The sequence below is a fragment of the Mizuhopecten yessoensis genome, unplaced genomic scaffold (genome assembly GCF_002113885.1).
Source record: "Mizuhopecten yessoensis strain PY_sf001 unplaced genomic scaffold, ASM211388v2 scaffold11133, whole genome shotgun sequence".
Lineage (NCBI taxonomy): Eukaryota > Metazoa > Mollusca > Bivalvia > Pectinida > Pectinidae > Mizuhopecten > Mizuhopecten yessoensis.
The window spans coordinates 2,785,950-2,807,091 of record NW_018408896.1 but is presented as its reverse complement, the minus strand read 5'-3'; the positions used below and the strand labels follow the sequence as shown (position 1 = coordinate 2,807,091).

The following is a 21,142-nucleotide window of genomic DNA, read 5'->3' as shown; positions in this document are numbered from 1 at the left end:
AGAAGAAGATTTTTGAAATATTGATTAATTTTCCCTTTGGGGCCCCGCCCTGGCCCCAGGGGTCGGGGTAGGAATCTCAATTTTACAATTTGAAACCATCTACCTCCAAGGATAATTCTCACCAAGTAAAAATAATTTCCTACAGAAAGTTGTCAAAATATACCCAAAAGTGTTATTTCCCTATATAAACTATAGTAAACTTTACCCCCTCCCCAAGGGAGAACGGATAGCTCGGGGGTCCTGAAATTTACAATTTAAGTAAAGCCCCTGATGATCTTTCTTTCCACGTAGAGAAAATCACTGTAGTACCTCTGAGTCTGGAGAAGAAGATTTTTGAAATATTGGTTAATTTTCCCTTTGGGGCCCCGCCCTGGCCCCAGGGGTTGGGGTAGGAATCCCAATTTTACAATTTTGAAGCCTCATCTACCAAGGATGATTCTGACCAAGTTTGAAAAAAATCCATCTACTGGTTCTTGAGAAGAAGTTGAAAATGTAAAAGTTTATGCACGACGCACGACGACGACGGACGACGGACGACGACGGAAGAAAAGCGATTAGAATAGGTCACTTGAGCAAAGCTCAGGTGACCTAAAAAGTTGACGCTGGACGGACGACGGACGGACGACGGACGACGGACGGACGACGCACCATGCCATAAGCTCACTTGGCCCTTCCGGCCAGGTGAGCTAAAAAAACATGGTAAGATGTTGATGTTAGTAAAGTTGATGACTCACAGTTTTAGGACATGTGCATGAAAGGTTGTGTACTCACCTGTCTTAGATAATTTTGTGACAGATGAAAATTTAAATAATGACACAGGATTGATGAGGTGTGATGTGTTTTGCCATCCACTAGCTACAGACTTGGCCTAAATACAACATAAATGATGATTATTAGTTTTGAAAATCTGTCATAACAAACTTTTTGACTTTGGATTGATACAAATGATAACACTAGTATGAATTACATGCACTAAGTTACTGCTAGGTGATGTTGAACAATTTTTGTTCATTTTTTTTTCATTTATCATAGCCATTAGTACAAGCATAAACAGTTGAACCTTACTAGTATCAACATTTTGATTTTGAAAAAAAATATTTGGAATAACCAACCCCAACATCGAACACAACTTTAAAGGAAGGACTTATGTTTCTGATCTTAAAACTTTTACAAAGGAATTAATAAATCCCCCCCCCCCCTTGGATTGGCAAGGTTTTACTGTACAGAGACATAGATCCACTCTCTTGATTACTTTCAATTAATGCAAAATGTTTTATTACTGATGTGATCATAATTATTAAAATGAAAACCTGGACATGTAAGGTCTGAAACCCAGAATGACGGACATAAGGAAAAAATAAATGAATGATAAAACCATTTTTGTATCAGTTTTTTTTATTGGGTTTGAAAACTTAACTTTTGAAATTTGTCAGTATGTAAAATACTTACCCGTTTATCACTTGGGAGTGTTTCTTTGAAAAACAAAAATACAAATATAACATCTGTGACAGCTAGGACGAGGGCGAATAGAGCAGGAGGGGTGTAAAATGCCCCGTCCTGTTGACGTGCCCACACAGAGAACCCTGCACCAATCAGAGGACCGAACACAAATCCGATGGAAAATGCTACACCAATCATAGCCTGCAAGACAAAGAACATTTTTATTTAAGAAGTCATACATATTTTCCTTGATGTTGGAAATAATCATTTATGGCCATATTTGACTGTCATTATTCTTTTACAAATATTTGAAAAAAATATATCAAAATACAGTAAATTACTGTTACGTTGGTGAACAGAGATGTATAAAATGCAGAATAATGAGTGAGGATGATAAAAATACATGGAAAGTATAACTACAGGTCACTTATAATGGTTATAGAACCAAAATATATTGATAAACATTATAATATTTAACATCTTAGACATTTAACAATGGTTACAAATGGATGACGTACCATTCCCTTGCCACGCCTCTCCTGAGGTAAGATATCGGCCACAACCGCTGTTGAGAGACTGATGTTCCCCTTACTGAGACCCCCGATAATTCGGGCAATGACAAACAAACCAAAATTGTGGGACACTGCCCAGACAGCATAGGATATGGCTACACCGATCTGTAAAGTTAAAGGGATAACTGTCAAAAACACTTTAAATCAATATATGTGCCTCATATCATCAGCAAGGAAAGAGTTTAGCCTTGTTTGTTTTTGGAAAACTGAGATTTGTTGAAAGAAATTGTTACCATATATAATATAGATAGATCTTCAATAGGGTAAGTAACATATTTCAAAATTTAAAATTTTTCATTCAGTTAGGTGAATTGTTTATATGGATGAGTCCATGTTATGTCTAGACTAGCATGGCTCCCATTAGTGGCGTACATATCTAGATGTAAAATTGATGTGTCATCAAGTACTGGTCTCCACTGTCTAATCTGAATTGATTTTTACAAAGTATCAAAATTTCATAATTTTTTCAATAAAAACTAAAACGAAGACCTCAAGTTATTCAATATAAAAACAAGGAATATCATGTAATGTAAGAATTGTTGCTCCAATAATTAGACATTTACTGATTATAACGGAAAGACAAGGTAATGTAAAATGTTATTAATAAGGAATGAAGTATATATAACTATTTTTTGGTTACCATGGAGACAATGAGGATAGGGCGACGCCCATACGCATCTGAAGCTGCCCCTACTACCGGGGAGGCAAGAAACTGCAGCATGGAAAACAGGGATCCAATCAAACCTGAAATCAAAAATAACTAATAAAGTTAAGCCAATCAAAAATGAAATCAAAAATAACTAATAAAGTTAAGCCAATCAAAACTGAAATAAAAAATAACTAATAAAGTTAAGCCAATCACACCTGAAATCAAAAATAACTAATAAAGTTAAGCCAATCAAAAATGAAATCAAAAATAACTAATAAAGTTAAGCCAATCAAAACTGAAATCAAAAATAACTGATAAAGTTAAGCCAATCAAAACTGGTGACATTCAACAAACATAAATTATGATAACTTCTTTTTTTTCCAATTCAGCCGGTGTTTCTTGGGAAAAGGAAAGGCTCAATTACTAATAATAGGGATGGGCTGTAACCTGGAGTGTCTGGTTTCTGAAGATTTTAGATTATAAAATAAGGTTTTATACACTAAAACTTCATGAAGTTATTTTCTATATGAAGACATTTTGATGCGTAAAGTGCATCTGACTGAGTGGATTTTTTTCAGTGTAAACATTTAACAGACACATTTTACAGTGCCTTAAATGTGTTTACATTAGATCGATAAAAAAAAACATACCTCCAAACAGAACAGAATTCCACCTAGGGGTGTCTGGAGCACCAACTAGTTCCCGAAACCCTCTCACAGAGTTCATCAATGACTGGTATAGTTGATCCTGTGTTATAGAGGAAAGATTACATTACAAACTATCACTTACCTAGAGCAGGTTACCAAAACTTGACGCTATTGAAAATGTATGTTCAGTAACAGGGTTTGAAATTAACAACCTGTAAAACTACTTAATGCAAATTACTTCAGTTTTAACCATTTTTCCAGTAAAATATTCTGACTTTTGACCTGCATTTTTTCTGTAAGTAGATGTAGATCCCCCCCTGCATATATCATTGGACTGTTTTTGAGAAATTTCATTATTAACTGATTCTAAAAAGTATTGAAATAACTTGCATATAAGCGGACATTTTTTGGGGTGATTTTTCAAGAAGAAATACAAAGTGATTTTTGGGTAAACTGATGCAACAATTCAGCTACCTTTTACTATAAAAAACCCCAAAAAATTCTGAGTTAATGACAGATACATTGCCTATTTACATTAGACAGTGTTATGGTGACATTGTAATCCTTTCATCATAAAGCCATTAGGCCAAACAAAATGATTATTGTGTTCCTGCTTTCAGACTTCAAAACATTAGGATACGTAGGCAGGCAGTTACTGGGAATACAGAAACGAGCTTCAGACTTAAATAGTGCTATATACAATAATCTGTCCATGGGTTATATAAATGGCAAGGAAAGATCAGGGTTGGTAAGTGTACCAAATCTAGTGTAAACAAGGAAATCTTAATAAAATATCCAGATCTCATTATTAACTGATTCTAAAAAGTATTGAAATAACTTGCATATAAGCAGACATTTTTGGGGGTGATTTTTCAAGAAGAAATACAAAGTGATTTTTGGGTGAACTGATGCAACAATTCAGCTACCTTTTACTACAAAAAATAATAAAAAATCCTGAGTTAATGACAGATACATTGCCTATTTACATTAGACAGTGTTATGGTGACATTGTAATCCTTTCATCATAAAGCCATTAGGCCAAACAAAATGATTATTGTGTTCCTGCTTTCAGACTTCAAAACATTAGGATAAGTAGGCAAAACAAACAAAAGTTACTGGGAATATAGAAACGAGCTTCAGACTTAAATAGTGCTACCGAGGGTATATAAAATAATCTGTCCATTGGTTATATAAAAGGCAAGGAAAGATCAGGTAAGTGTACCAAATCTAGTGTAAACAAGGAAAGATCAGGGTTGGTAAGTGTACCAAATCTAGTGTAAACAAGGAAAGCAGAAACATAATCTTTTTGTCTTAGTGGTGAGATTCTGTGATCTACCCACTTGTAAAGATACATGTATCCAGTGTTGATTTAGCCATAGTATTATAAACAGAATAATATTAATAATGTATGCAGATTCTGTCTTAAAATTCCTTTTATCCTAAACCATGTGTTTGATAACTATATCTGACAACCCCAGCAGTCAAGTAGACAACCGTTCTGAGTATAAATGGTTGCCCTTGTAAGTTAAGTCTATACCTCTTTCTGACTTCCGTAGAAGTCGAGCAGGGAAGGTAAGAGGGGGAGAATGACAGTGAAGGCCAGCAGATCTATGACGAGGGACACAAACAGGATCGCCAGGATCCTATTCTCCCCATCACCCTTCTCCTCCTTCCCTCTCTGACTCTTCTGACCCACAGCACCATTTGTGGAGGACATATCCAGGGCTTCACCTCACTCGGCCAGGCAGCTGAGATTGTACACCTGTGTTAATCTACAACAGAGAGATACGTATAAAGAGTAAAATGAGCTGGCAAGACAATTTTTTTTTTTTTACCTCTAAGGCCCACTGAAATTAAAGATTTGTTCTATCTAAAAAATGATCATGTGCAGTACAAGATATTTTTGATAAAACAATTTTTGTATCAGATTAAACTTTCCGCTTCGACTAACAAGTTTCTTTTCATAAATTATATGACACAATAATTTTTTTGAAATACAATACACAGCTAAGATTATTTTTCGCCTTTCAGCTTATATAAAGTTATAAGTTCAAGTGATACAAAGATCTCATGTGAAATAAACTTGTCAAGTTATTTATGATTTTACTCTTAAAATGGAAAGTAAAAAACTAACAAACCTATAAAATATTTAAGAATTAATGGAATTGCTGTACAGTGACATATATATAAATATTTATGTACTTACAGTTAATGTTTACTTTGGATAACAATAATTTTTATGACGACCCACCAGTAACATTATCCTGAGGTATATGATATTTATAAGTATAAGCCTTGACAAGTTATCCCTGCCTTGTTTAATCCGCCATAAATATGTTACAACCATATGTTACCACGACAACTGCTTTGGACCACATCAAATGGCTACATGCTCAAACACATATCTTAGGTGATTTACCCTGACAAGTTAGTGGAAATAACACGTCGGCTTCGCAAACATCAAAAAAGAACCACAAGTTCATATGATGTTTATACGACAGAGGTACAAGATTTGATTTTAATTGACATAATGAAATGCAGGTATGCCCTGAGGCTCTAAGTTAAAGGTTAAAGAGGAATATTAAAATATATATATATATAATATATGATGCGTACATCTTAGTTGAAGGTTTGTAAACACACATTCAACATTTATTTATATATATAGTCAGCATAATCATTCAAGCCTGGATGTTGGAACATTGCCAGCTTAACAGAATGTTAACTAAAATGTTTTCTCAAATATTTATATAATTATCAAAGGTTTATAGTGAAAACGGCATGTGTCAAGATTTAATATAAACATCTAGAGAGAACAAACATGAAAACACTGAAATTTCAGATGGTTAGAAATAAATACAATTGTAAACAACTTGAGTTAGTACATTGTATCTCTGTGAGTCAACAGTACTTTGAGCAAAAGGGCTAAGTGAAATCATCAAATTCTACAATTATAAAATGTATGAAATGTAATTCAAACAAAAACAAAACCTGGCAAACTGGCAAAACATTTGTCCTTTGCATTAATAGTAATTATATTCACCATGTACGTATATATCTCGAGTTGTGACGTACTCTGGGACGGATGACTGAGTTAAGTCATGCTTGGCTTATTGCATATGTACTTAGTCATATTTGATACAGGTAGGTGATACTCAATGTAATTATAGAATGATCCCGTTTTAGATTGACAATAATGCCCTGCAGTCACTCCTGTCACGTTCTTCTCTATAACACTAATATCTACTGACCTTATATCCGCAATACTCAAAATAGCACGTCATTTTAACACTTCTAATGTTTGTATTTACCAAATGATTTCACATTGGAATTTAATTTGACTGAAGTCTCCGATAAAAATGTCAATTTTTTTGAGTAGGTTAAAGAAAGTCCTCATTTCAGTCAATTAAAGGAATTGCTGCTGTCTTTTAAGAACACCAACAGATGTGATCATATAGCTAGGTAAACATCTGATAATCTGATGACAGTGCTGTGTATTCTTCACCTAGTCCAATATACTTGTTTACTGAAGGTTGTAAGTGTTTCCCTAGCACCAGAGTGTTACAGGTATTGTCTGTTTGTTTTGGTCTCATTATAAAGACTTGGATAAATATACTTCAATGTTGATTTACATGAGATGTTTTTGGATTACATTACATGGATTAATTTTATGGTTGTTCTGGATGTAAACTGAAGAAAAAAACACCTTGCTGGTCTAATACTTAATGCTATACCCCATGTAATCCTGACTTGTACTTTCAATCAAAAATACTTTCAAATCAGTAAGTCCTGCGGTACTGATTGATAGAACGTTGATTGAGTCCAAAGATAAATTGAGTTTTAAAACGTCTTTATTTGAAACTAAGTAAAAAAAATTGATATCATTTTTAAGGCAAAGTTTTGAATGAACAAAAAAACAACAATGTTAAGCAAATCAGTGTCCTTACCGTGTGTTTAAATTGTTTAGTGTACACACAATGTGTTTAAACTGTTAAGTGTACATATGATGTGTTTAAACTGTTTAGTGTACACACAATGTGTTTAAACTGTTTAGTGTACACACAATGTGTTTAAACTGTTTAGTGTACACACAATGTGTTTTAACTGTTTAGTGTACACACAATGTGTTTAAACTGTTTAGTGTTTACACAATGTGTTTAAACTGTGCAGTGTTCACATAATATGTTTTAACTGTTTAGTGTATACACACTATGTTTTAACTGTTAAGTGTATACGTGTGTTGAAACTGTTTAGTGTACACAAAATGTGTTTTAACTGTTTAGTGTACACACAATGTGTTTAAACTGTTTGTGTAGATATGATGTGTTTAAACTGTGCAGTGTACACACAATATCTTGCAACTGTGTAGTGTATACACAATGTGTTTAAACTGTTTAGTGTTTACACAATGTGTTTAAACTGTGTAGTGTACACACAATGTGTTTAAACTGTTTAGTGTTTACACAATGTGTTTAAACTGTGTAGTGTACACACAATGTGTTTAAACTGTTTAGTGTTTACACAATGTGTTTAAACTGTGTAGTGTACACACAATGTGTTTAAACTGTTTAGTGTTTACACAATGTGTTTAAACTGTGTAGTGTACACACAATGTGTTTAAACTGTTTAGTGTTTACACAATGTGTTTAAACTGTGTAGCGTACACACAATGTGTTTAAACTGTGTAGTGTACACACAATGTGTTTAAACTGTGTAGTGTACACACAATGTGTTTAAACTGTTTAGTGTACACACAATGTGTTTAAACTGTGTAGCGTACACACAATGTGTTTAAACTGTGTAGTGTACACACAATGTGTTTAAACTGTGTAGTGTACACACAATGTGTTTAAACTGTTTAGTGTTTACACAATGTGTTTAAACTGTGTAGCGTACACACAATGTGTTTAAACTGTGTAGTGTACACACAATGTGTTTAAACTGTGTAGTGTACACACAATGTGTTTAAACTGTTTAGTGTTTACACAATGTGTTTAAACTGTGTAGCGTACACACAATGTGTTTAAACTGTGTAGTGTACACACAATGTGTTTAAACTGTGTAGCATACACACAATGTGTTTTAACTGTTTAGTGTTTACACAATGTGTTTAAACTGTGTAGCATACACACAATGTGTTTTAACTGTTTAGTGTTTACACAATGTGTTTAAACTGTGTAGCGTACACACAATGTGTTTAAACTGTGTAGTGTACACACAATGTGTTTAAACTGTGTAGTGTACACACAATGTGTTTAAACTGTGTAGCGTACACACAATGTGTTTAAACTGTGTAGTGTACACACAATGTGTTTAAACTGTGTAGTGTACACACAATGTGTTTAAACTGTGTAGCGTACACACAATGTGTTTAAACTGTGTAGTGTACACACAATGTGTTTAAACTGTGTAGTGTACACAAAATGTGTTTAAACTGTGTAGCGTACACACAATGTGTTTAAACTGTGTAGCGTACACACAATGTGTTTAAACTGTGTAGTGTACACACAATGTGTTTAAACTGTGTAGTGTACACACAATGTGTTTAAACTGTGTAGCGTACACACAATGTGTTTAAACTGTGTAGCGTACACACAATGTGTTTAAACTGTGTAGTGTACACACAATGTGTTTAAACTGTGTAGTGTACACAAAATGTGTTTAAACTGTGTAGCGTACACACAATGTGTTTAAACTGTGTAGTGTATACACAGTGTGTTTAAACTGTGTAGCGTACACACAATGTGTTTAAACTGTGTAGTGTATACACAATGTGTTTAAACTGTGTAGTGTACACACAATGTATTATTTTCTCGACACTTTGTTTCAAAACACCAAATGTCTTAACTAATTGTATCACATACAGTATGTTATAAAGTGTATCTTATTTCCTCTAGTGACTGTTACAAATAACACAAGAGCACCTCACAGATTTATGGATACAATGTTTATCTGTTTGTAGTGGTTGAAGAACACAAAGGGCAATAACTTGTTAAATAAGCATTGGATCAATATGTCTGATACAGGAAATTATGCTGAACTACAAATGATAGTGGTACACTTATTCTAAATTCCAATCACAACAAAAGATACAGCTGTCTTTGCATCACTTTTTGCCAGCTGTTATCATATATCCCTAGCAGAAAGTTCCTTCACAATTTGTATTGTCAGGAGTAGACATTCATATGATACCTTATTCAGCAATGTGAAGAAATCTAATAGCACAATATCTCTTTAACAACCTTCTGAGATGTTCTTTGCTATATAGGACCTGGATGGTGATAACATTTGCACCACAATTACTGGAACCCAATAACTATTTTTCAGATAAGATGGTATATATATCTCTGTGTGACTGAGCCTAAAAACAGCATGCTGCTATGAATGATATGCACCAAAATCTTAATGAATATGTCAACGATACTGGTCTATAATTTGCACCCAGAATTGGAGGGAGTAATGACTGCAAGGTGTCAGCTACTCTCTCTCTCTCTCTCTCTCTGATCCTCAGACCATGGAGCAGTTTGATGGGTGGTAAGGTGATCGAAGAAAGGAATCCTACAGCCCATACAATTTACTGGTACTTTGTCTAAGTAATCCAAATGAATTATAAGATTAACAAAATGTATCAAAATTCATGTGTAACAGGAAAGGAAAAATTCAGGGCCAGATTGGGAGTCTAACCAAGTACCTCCAAACTCCAGGTAGACATTCTAACCAACTGAGCTACCTGGTCGTCAGCAATATATCCAGTCTAGTTCGACTACATTCCTTTCTCCCTTCTTTTTCTAATAAAGTCTTTGCTCCTGAAGACAACACTTTTTACAACCCATGTTCAGATATCCCCTTGTCAAGCATTCAACCAGTACTTGTACAGAGTAGGTTGGTCCCAGGTTCCTTTTGCTAATAAGGTGACTATGGCACTATGCATTGCAGATCCTTTTCACTCCAACCAATTGAGCTTAGACCTTGTAACTCATGGCGATCGACCAAATCAAGTTTCGCTACACAAGGTGAGTTACACTTACAGAGTAGGATGAAGACATTGTCATATTCTTATATGCATGATCAATTTTATTAAAAGTGAATTGACAGACATTTATATATCAGGCTAGCGCTTGTCTGCCTTTGGCTAATGATATTCAACATCTAGTGTCCCACAAGGTACTGTACTAGGACCAATTTTATTCCTTTGTCACATCAACGACTAGTGATCGAGCCTGCCTCCGTTAAATCAACTTTTCGTCTCTACGCTGATGACTGCATCTTGTACAGGAGTATAAGGAGCATAGCAGAGCATGTGCAGCTTCAGAGTAACCAGGTGAATCTAGAGAAATTGGCTGCTACCTGGGGTATGAGGCTGTCTGAGAACCTCAAGTTCAGTCCCCATATCACCAAGATAACCAAGAAAGCTGATTCAAACCTGGGATTTTTTAAGAGGAATTTGAAGCATAATTTTTTTGGTAATGCATCTTGCAGGAAAACAGCATTCCTTACACTCATAAGTTCAACTCTTGAGTACAGCTGTATAGTATAAGACCCATATCTCAGAAGGACATTGACCAGCTCAAGCGAGTCATGGAGGAGCAAGAGAGCTGACTCAAACCTGGGATTTTTTAGGAGGAATTTGAAGCATAATTTTTTTGGTAATGTATCTTGCAGGAAAACAGCTAGCATTCCTTACACTCAGAAGTTCAACTCTTGAGTACAGCTGTATAGTATAAGACCCATATCTCAGAAGGACATTGACCAGCTCAAGCGAGTCCTGGAAGAGCAACAAGCTGCCAGATTTATATCATGTGACGGTATAAATACAGATAAACAGGTTGGGCACAACGGTGCATATGGGTAATAATCCAGCATTTGGGTAACAGTTACACATTTGAGTACAAATTTTGTTTCTGAAATGGGCAATAAAATGAAATAAAAACACACAAACAATCTGATCAAGTTGTGCATGCAAGAACTTTTATGGGCTTCCAGACATCCCTACATTTACGGGTCTAGTGTGTCTGTGATCTCTCTCTCTCCCGTTACGCATACTAAAAAAAGGCCTTCAAATTATTGATCTAGATCCAGATTCAGGAAAGTTTCTGACTTTTTGGAATAGTGGATGATGGGTGAAATACGTCTAATTATTATCATCAGATCAAGAAAAAGAAAAGGGCAAGAAAATTAACAATAATAATGCAATGTCAAGATTGAAGTAATGCTATTTATTGAGAATTAACTATATATATATATATATTTTTTTTACTCTTGTTAAGAGTTTTCTTTCTCAAAATGGCTTCGCTCACGATTGATGGGTTGCGACGCGGAAATGGTTCGCAGCGCAGCACTGATGGAAGGGTTAACAAATAGATGCATCAAAAACATTCTGGGGAGAACACTGAGATGTGTATCTGTTTTTATTCAAAATATTACAAACATGGAATTTGTTGCACAATAAACAAGATGACAAGGGCCACATATAGTTCTCTGGGCATATGACTGATGTGCTTGAAACTACTGAATCCTGTTGTCAGGTGCCGGAAACATGAGACCTTGCATCAAATCTATTGTACAATTTAACAATGGCATATTTTTTTCAAAACTATAGAAATTTGGCTGTAACACACGGTTTGCCTTGCTCCTTATTTGGCCATATATGTATATATATACACCTCTCTGGACTCTGGTGAGCTATACAGTTACACACGCTGTGCATTGGCGTGTGTATTATTTTTAAAATTTCAAAATTTACATTTTAGTTAATAACAAGAGTACTAATTAACTTTGAGTACATTTTCAAGAAAATAGAACAACAATTGTGTAAAACTTGCAATCGGGCAGCACAATATTCTCCCTCAAATGCATAGTTATATCACTGGTGCGATTACAAGCAAAACTCAGACAGATTTTTTTTAGATCCATAAAAAGCCCAGAGAACTTACAATTACTTACTTGGAACTTCAGAGAAAAATCACTCTTCGAAGATTGTGTCCTGGTTTTCAACCCAAAATTGTCGAGTTTTTAGATAAGACACGTATAACATGTGCTCATTTTCACGTAAGACAACTGTCTCTTCTGTTAATGGAAGGATTCTTATCTGATTAAATCTGTTAGCTCGTAAACAGCAGAAACATAAAATTCACATATAACGTGAATAAAACGTGCTCTACTTTCTGTTTTGTCGCTTCCTGGTTAGACCCTATCGAAACCTTTCGTGTCTTTAGGTCGGTCATAATGATAAATCTGAGGCATTCCGATATGTACAAGTTATACAAGCCATTCAAAAACATGTAATATCTCGTTAATTTTTTATAATAAAGCTTTTATTTCGTAATTTTCATATCTTTTTGACAAATTACGTTAAGCGTTCTTAAAAGTAAATTTGGAGTAAAAATAAAGAAACGCCGACTCCTTAACTGCATGGGGCCTGTTCGTTTATGCGGAACAACCGATTTGACCATTTCTAAATGTAACAATTTCGGGTATAAATACTGGCGGACCTGCATATGTTTGTGCAGGACTTTGCAATGCTCAACTGAAAGCAGCATCAGATAACTAGGTCCGACTTTATGTGATAAACGAACAACTATGGTCTGACCGGTTTGACCGTTTACACCAAAACGGCCCTGCATTTAAGATTAGTCTCGATCACCCAGACCTTTGCACAAGACGCGTTGAACACAGTGATTAAGCGTCTGATTGTCTGAGACTTCAGAATTCATTCTCTGCGCGTGCGTCGATTAACTGTGTTATCCGCCATTTGTGAAAAGCCAAAATGTCTCGCTATTCGAGACCACCAAACAGTTCTCTCTATGTTCGCAATGTTCCTGATAACACCAGGTGCGTATCTTAAAGTAAATTGAAGAATTTTGTAACATTACACCCGATGGCGGTCTGAACAAAATATCGCCATGAACAAATTTGCTGTCTGACATTGTCTGCACGCAACCTTCCGGTTCAGTTTCTTTTGAAATGTGGATTCAAATGAATTGTCAGGATAGTTATGTTTCTTCAGTATGCTCAAATTTTCACTTTTATGTTTCATGTAATGGAAAGTCAGGCAATTTTCGGGGTTATGCGGCGGGGTGTGTGTGTGTGCTTAAGGGAGGGGATCAAGTTAGCACGTGGTGGACATCGCCGCGCACATAATTGGTTCATTGCAGTTGACACCGTTGTATTAAAGCGTCTAGTCGCTTTTTAAGATGCTTCTTAATACTGTCCACTTCACTTCCGGTTGCATTTGGAGGCATTGAAGAGGACTTTATTTCTCAAATACTAGTGAAAATATGTACATGTGCAGTGGGTGGTAACAGAAGTTCCATCCTAATTTCATATGAAATATGGGTATTCAGTTATAAAAAAGGACTGACATGCCTGTATAGATCACAAGTCTAAAAAAAAATAGAGTTTATTTTACTATTTAGTATGAATACACACATTGTGGTTAATTTGTTACAGACCTATCAATGAGCTGTACTTGGAAGTATAGATATTAAAAGGTTTTATGGGTTATTTTTTTTTACTGAATTTAAATTGGACACTAGGGAACCTTGTATTATTACCCCAGCTAGTAAGTACATGTAGAAGCTTGATTCAAACTTGTTGGGGTGATTTTTCCAGTGTTTGTTTAACCTGGTATTAAAAGAAAACAGTGCGAAGATTTCAATAAAGAAAAATACATGTCACTACTGTATAGTACTGAATTTAAAAGAAGTTCATGTATCACTGCGATAACTGGAAATCGCACTCTGCATGCTGAGTATCTCGCCTTAGTATAAGTTTCCAGTTCAGGAACTTGAGTATAGATTCTCTAAACTGGACTCAATTTTGCACTGGACAATTTTATACAATATAATATTACAATGATTCAATAAAAAGATGTTTCAGCACTTGAGAAGAAAAACAAATAACAAAAACGTTAATAATTATGACATCAAGAGTATGTTCTTTTTTATGCTGACCCTTTGGTTTGACTGGTTTTAAATGAAAATTCATATTGGTGCATGTCTTGAAACAACATCAAGTCACTATTTTGTTAACAAACACAGGTTGCGGTAAATGAGTATGGGCTATAATGGGTTATGGACTAAACAAATAGGTGAAGTTTAAAATATAACTATCCCTACTCCAACAATATGTTAGATTTAATATGGCAAACTACGTTTGTTCAGCAAGTTTTTCATGTCTAATTGGATCTGTTCAGTTTTTGGACAGATGCTGTGGAAGAAACGATGCTTCAGGTATGAGAGGTTGCCGTCAAATATACCATGCAGTTCTGGTCTTGCTATAAAAATTTGTCAAATAATATATGTATTTGGTAAGGTGCTTTCATCTGTTTAGGATAGTATGAGTTTTCAATGAATTTAAATGCATGTGTAAATAGGAAGTTAACAGTGATTGTATTTTGCTGCTAGATAAATCTTCAACCAAGTGCCGAAACATCTTTCAAAGTGATGATATAACTCCAGGTGTCAAAATATATTGATATTCAACATACACAGTATATGTTAAAAACATTAATTAGTGATATGTACTGGCATGTAGATACGAGTCTTCCCAATACATGTACGGACACGGAAAATCCTGGAATTTAAGAGCAGTGGGCCATTTCAGCAACTTTTAGTCAGTATCAAAATTAAGAAGGGTCATTCTATGTAGAATTAAAATTAAATTGGAACACAAAGGGGTCAATTTCAGCTGTTATGGGTCAATCACCCCCTCCAGGATTATCCCTGCTAACAAGATGTATGCACTCCAAAAGCTGGAAATTAAATTACAAATGTAGGGTTAGCAATGATTCATCTTGAATTTCGGTCAACATGACAGAAAAATCACATGTAAACTCATGGCTAACTATTGCACTTTGAAACCTCCTGATTTAGTACCAATAATGGTCTGGCTATGATCAATGATGAGGCATCAAAGATTTATTGAAGTGTTTTAAACAAATTGTTTTCAAAGATAAGAGCAAACTTTTGTAACAAATGTCCACAAAACTGACCTTTTTTTGTTTTGTCGAGCAATCTTGTTTCAAAACTTCATTTAGAACTCAAATTTATTTTCATGTTTATGAATATGTTATATAGCTAGCTGGGTCATTTTTGGTCCTTCACTTCCGGTATTGGTAATAAGTGCATTATAGATCAGGTAAGAATGAGTTGAAAGATGATCTTTGATCTTCCAACTTTTATGTAATGACATGACACATTGTAAACTTTTATTGTTATAGTTGATTTTGTTTTTGTTTGTTTAGGATTTATTTCCCCCACAACTATAAAAACAAAACAATGATACTGCAAAAAAAAAAGAGAAAAATCAACCTACCAGACATTGTTATAAAAATACTTTTTTGAAACAGGCTTTTAGCCAGGATTTCAAACCTACCTGTCTTAAAAGCTGGTATTTAGCCCATTTTGACAATACTGCCTGTCCTAAATTAAGGAAAAATAGTAAGGATATATATATAGTGAGAATCGAAGTTGCCTGTCTAAATGGGCCTTTTTAAGAAAACTGTCAGTCCTAAAGACAGGCAGACGGGTGGCTGGCTGATGGCCTGTTTTGAAAGGAAGTTAAAATACCAAATTTGCCTTTTTACTTGGAAGTAGAACATCAATGATTCATGTTTAAATAAACAGTAATACGTCATGGACAGAATAGTATTAGACTAAATTGTCTTTTGGATAGAATTAAGACTGGAATTGTCAATTCTGATTCATATATAGTTCAAAATTGAAATCTATGGCATATCAACAGTCTCTATAGTATTGATGGTGCATGTACCAATATTTAATGCTTAATTGCTATAGTATGCTCTCACACATTTCTTACAAGTATATTGTAGCACTGATACATGTTTTGTAATTTATATATGTGTACAGAACTGAAGAGTTGCGCTCCCTGTTTGCTAAATATGGCCCCTTAAAAGATGTTTATGTTCCTGTGGATTATTTCACGCGTCGGCCACGAGGTTTTGCATATATACAATATCCTTTCCTGTTTCACAATGCTCCCACTTGAAATATTTGAATTTCAGATATGTTCCTGTTTGTGAACTTGTTTTAATATAAGTTGGCATGAGCCATATGTATTGGAATAAAGACATCAAATTCAGGACTTAATTTATGCAAATTAAACTTCTTAATATACAGTGAAGCTATTAATATTGTACTCCATACATTTGATCTTATGTTTTATTTTAATGTATTCCTTGATAACATGCAATATAAATTTAATTAATAATTGTATTACACAGACATGCTTCATATTTCATTTTTTTCTTCTTTTCTGTCAGACTTCAAAGTCAAGTCGCGAAGTATAAGGTTGCTACTAACATGGCAAATTATACAAGTACAGCTACTCAAGCAAAGCTTTCGCGTAAAGATCAAGAGTTCAAGACATAGAGCTCAAGGTCAAAGAGTATACAGATTACAGGCAAAGTTAAAGGTTTCAAGTCAAGCTGCTCAAGGTGTTATATCAAGACAAGGCAAGACAAGGGTTAAAGACAACAGTAAGAAGGCTCAAGGTTAAAGCACAGTAAAGGTTGAACGTAAAGAGAGAGAATAAGGCTTGTATAAAGATCCAAGGTAAAGGTAACGATCAAGCGCCGTCAACACTATCAAGTTTTTGGCTTAAAAGATCTCAAGCAAAGGAGACTACTCCACACACGACATGGGACCAAAGGTTTATTCATGATCAAGCTACAGAAAGTCTGTTAAAAAAGTCTGGTCTTCGAAAATCTATTGGTTCAACAGTCGAACAAAACACTGCTACTTCGAGTCAAGAACAAGAGTAAAGAAAACAACGCTATTACATGTATCTGCTGACACAGTATTAATTCAGGTATATATTTTTTAATAGGACAAATCAAACTTGAGCGAAAAGTTTCATGCTAGTGCAAAAATATTTAGGTGTTCATAACTTCAAACATGTTGAAGTAATCAATTACATTTTTCCTATATTTCATCATTTCAAGCAATTTGGTTGTAATTAATTAAAAATATAAGTTAATGTTGATAAAGATTATCTGATTTTATGTAAATGATAATGTTTAGAATAGAGTTTTGCTTCAAAATGAATGAAAAGTCCTTAACCAGAAAACGTTTGAAGATCCCAGGGATGCTGATGATGCCTTGTATCACCTAGACAGAACAAGATTTTATGGACGAGAGCTAGAGATTGAGTTTGCAAGAGGAGACAGAAAATGTAAGTTAATTAGAGAATAGTGTGGTCAATTCACACACGGATCGGTTATGGTTATGTTGTTGATTCAATGAGGGTTGGAAGTTTCTGGAAGTCCCAAATGACACGCATGCCGTGTAGTGTTTAAAATAGGAAGAACTAAGTCCCAAAATAGGAGTTGAGACTTCTGTTTCTGGTGTTTATCCGATATTTTATAGTATTCAAAGCCACGAATAAAACTGGTTTAGAATTGAAACATGACAAAGGTGACTTGGCATATTGCATTACGGTATGTGAAATCATTTGTATATTGTTAGTGCCAAGCTGTGATAAATCGTAAGGGTATGATGAAAATTAAGATATTTCCAGATATTTCCTTGTAGTTCAAAATGTTAAATTAAAACATTCAAAATTGACAGTAGGGAGGTTCTAAATCAATATCAAATTTGTGAAACTGATATTGAAAACTCATGTATACTGATGATTTAAATCTATTTGTTTAGCTCCCAATCAAATGAGAACAAAGGAGAAGACTGGCAGAAGAGGCAGCTCACCATATGGTAACAGCTATCGCGACGATCATGATCGGGGAAGTCGCAGGAGGAGAAGCAGAAGTCCAAGGTTTGTATAATGGTTCTACATAAATAGTTTTGACCTTAATATTGTATTTCTTTTTGTAATAAGTGAAAATAACACTTGACAGTGAGCTGAGCTGATCTGAGTATAAAGTAGCGTTTAGAAAGCGTATCTTCAAAATTTTAGTCTTTTGAAGTTTTGAGAACAAAATTTGGTGGTTTTTGCTGGGAAACATGAGATGCATTTCAGACTCGTTTGCTGTTAAAAGCTTATTTTGTCTTCCATTTTTTCCACTTTTATTCACAGATACCATTCTAGGTCTCATTTCAGAAGCCCCTATTACTCAAACCAGTGATTTTGAATACAGATCCATTTAGATTAAAATTTGGACACTTTTCCAAAAATATGCATCTTTGATTGTTCAAATTTGAAGAGTTGACAAAATGAGTGAAGATGCTGACGAGAGAGAGAGTTACTGGAAGTAATCTGTTTGTTTTTCACAGGTACAGTTTACATAGAATAGACTCATTGGCTGATTTCAGCTTATGGTGTCTTTTCTACCTTTCGTTGCAGGTTCCATTCTAGATCTCGATCCAGAAGCCCATATTATTCTAGTCGGTGAGTCGAATTTGAGTAAAAATTCAACTTGTTGTGAGCAATGATCATGAACATGTTGTCCTTAAAATGAACAGCACAAATCCTTCCCATTTTGAAGAGCAGATGTGATATTCATGCCAGAGAAGGTTTGTAGTTTTATTTGATTTGTTGATGCACAAATTATTGTTGTTTTGTGATCATTTGTACCATTATGTGTTCATTTGCTTTTATTTTTTGCTCCAATCACAAAACTACAATTTCTAACTTATCGGACAGTAAGCTACATACATATATGTAACTATTGTGACCATTAAAATACTCTCAAGATTCAATAATACTTTTCTGAAGAAACAATTTGAAATTAAATGTTCTACATAACTAGTCATAGAATATACATCTTCCAAATGATTTCCTATCACTGGAAAAATATACGGCTCATCAACACACATAACATTGCAAGAAATTAGGAAAACATCATTCAAGTTACAATAAACACCTCTTTCCTTTCTGTTTTTCTTTTAAAAAAATAAATTTTGTACATAAACATAGAGGTAGAGATTAATACAGATTTGGATGCCCATCCCTTATTGACTAGTTCCTGCATACTTTTACAGATACAGATCACCTCCTGCTAATGACTATTATGATAGTAGGTGAGTGACCTGTCACACTGATGATTCTGCTATTTGTGAAAATCATCATCAGGGATGATTCATTATTTCCTTTGTTCAAGGCCACAGATTGTTCGCATTTGAATCTTTCAAATTGAAGTAATTCTTTTCATTTTTGTTGATTTTTGTAATGTGTAATAGTCTTAGTATATACTTTTTGCTGAATGCTTTGATATTTATTTTCCCATTGTAAATATTTTTGATTCCTCATGTTTAACTCTTTGCACGCTACAGCATTGCTGATCTTATCATCTTCAATTTGTGGTAGCAGATCCCGTCTAGCTGAGATATCAAAAGTAATTTAGTTTCTCTATGTATGGTGTATTATATCACTATATCACTACCCACAAGATTTACGACTGCTTTTGCAATGGGAATTATACTGGTTGTGGACAATGTTTCAGGTGGGCATTAAAGGTTGAAACCTTGTTCACAGACAATTTTTTAGCAAAAGAAATGACCTGTTTAGATGGATTGATCATGCCAAGACATAAATATTTTGAAATAAAAAAAAATGTTCATTTCAAATTTTGAAATCCCATAATACGAGAGACTGGATATAGGGGGGATAATTATATTGCACAGCAAGCAAAGAGTTAATTGCAGCAGACTGTTAAACTTTGCCAAGGGCCAAAATTTAAATTTCTGGAATTATCCCTGTCAAAGTCATACTCATGATCATTGCACATGTGGTGAGACAACTATTGCACTGATAGTTATTTTGAAATTGTGTGGCTCCAGCATGCCAAAGGGATTATTTTTAAGGTAAGAGGAAGCAAATAGAATAATTTACGCTACCTAATAATACTGTAGAATACATCTTGGTAATTTGATGATGAAAATATGGTTTAGATGGGTCAATTTGATAGTTCAATAACCACTAATTTTTGGAGTTATGACCTCTTTATATTTAGATTTTTGCGCTCGTTCATCTACAGGTAGACTGGCAGTTGTTGAAAGATCTTTTCCTTTAACAACGATTCACCTCTATATATATGCCATCACACAAACAACTTCTCTCTTAATGTATGATGTGCATATTTTTTACCGCTTTTCAATATTCTGTTTTTAAACAATAAGTAAATAAACTATTTATAGTAGTGTTTAAATTGAATAACTGGAACATTGGTTGATCAATTAAGAAGTTTTTTATAAGCATAACAGAGAGGAGGTTCCCGTTACTATTGATTGAATCTGATGCAACTACGTCTACATGTAGTACTTTTCTAACTGGACAGTCAACTGTTTGGGTCACAAATGCTTGGTTTTATCTATACAATACATACGATGGCAGATGCAGAAACTTACCTGGGTGGTGGTTCTGAATATGCTTGGCAAGTGAGAAAATGTGAAAATTCATAGTTTTTAAAGAAAAATTGGTATTTATTTTTAAAATTGCAGGAGTTGTTAGGAAAAAACATTTGAAATTATTTTGATATATCGGAGCCTGGTGATGTCACATAATTATGTGCATGATCTTTTTATTATTTATGATCTTTTTATTATAAGTCCCCTACCGGGAAACCGGGAGGACTATAGTTTTCCCCTCCGTCCGGCCGTCTGTGCGTCCGGCCGTCTGTCCGTCTGTCCGAAGAGGTTTGTCAGCACTCTAGAGCCTTCATTCTTTCATGGATTTTAATCAAACTTTACACACATGTAAAGAATTAAAATATCTTCAACAAGTTCGAGTTTCAAGGTCATCGGATCAAGGTCAAGGTCATTATGACTATAAATAGAAAAACTTTGTCAGCACTCTAGCGTCTTCATTCTTTCTTGGTTTTTAATCAAACTTCACACAGTCATAAAGAATTAAAATATCTT

General features: G+C 34.5%; 2 protein-coding genes across 5 annotated transcripts in view; one reads left to right on the top strand and one right to left on the bottom strand.

Annotated features, from left to right (window-relative positions):
• Positions 1-12,523, bottom strand: part of LOC110466428 (major facilitator superfamily domain-containing protein 10-like) — a 21,018-nt gene extending 8,495 nt beyond the window's left edge. The window contains exons 1-7 of one of the 3 annotated variants that reach the window (XM_021522900.1): positions 12,242-12,523; positions 4,846-5,080; positions 3,312-3,408; positions 2,653-2,756; positions 1,959-2,117; positions 1,450-1,641; positions 772-868 (exon numbers count right to left, since the gene is read on the bottom strand). In XM_021522900.1, coding sequence (XP_021378575.1) covers positions 772-868; positions 1,450-1,641; positions 1,959-2,117; positions 2,653-2,756; positions 3,312-3,408; positions 4,846-5,025 — 829 coding nt within the window. In that variant the 5' untranslated portion in view covers positions 5,026-5,080; positions 12,242-12,523. Of the gene's footprint in view, positions 1-771; positions 869-1,449; positions 1,642-1,958; positions 2,118-2,652; positions 2,757-3,311; positions 3,409-4,845; positions 5,081-5,514; positions 5,661-12,241 lie in introns of those variants that run through there. The other 2 variants (XM_021522899.1, XM_021522902.1) reach the window with 2 other exon arrangements.
• A 485-nt stretch (positions 12,524-13,008) lies between these two features.
• The window catches only part of LOC110466420 (serine/arginine-rich splicing factor 10-like), a 14,003-nt gene continuing 5,869 nt past the window's right edge, over positions 13,009-21,142 (top strand). Inside the window, exons 1-5 of one of the 2 annotated variants that reach the window (XM_021522886.1) lie at positions 13,009-13,139; positions 16,178-16,282; positions 17,398-17,501; positions 17,981-18,098; positions 18,627-18,671. In XM_021522886.1, coding sequence (XP_021378561.1) covers positions 13,075-13,139; positions 16,178-16,282; positions 17,398-17,501; positions 17,981-18,098; positions 18,627-18,671 — 437 coding nt within the window. In that variant the 5' untranslated portion in view covers positions 13,009-13,074. The remainder of the gene's footprint in view (positions 13,140-16,177; positions 16,283-17,397; positions 17,502-17,980; positions 18,099-18,626; positions 18,672-21,142) is intronic. The other variant, XM_021522887.1, reaches the window with a different exon arrangement.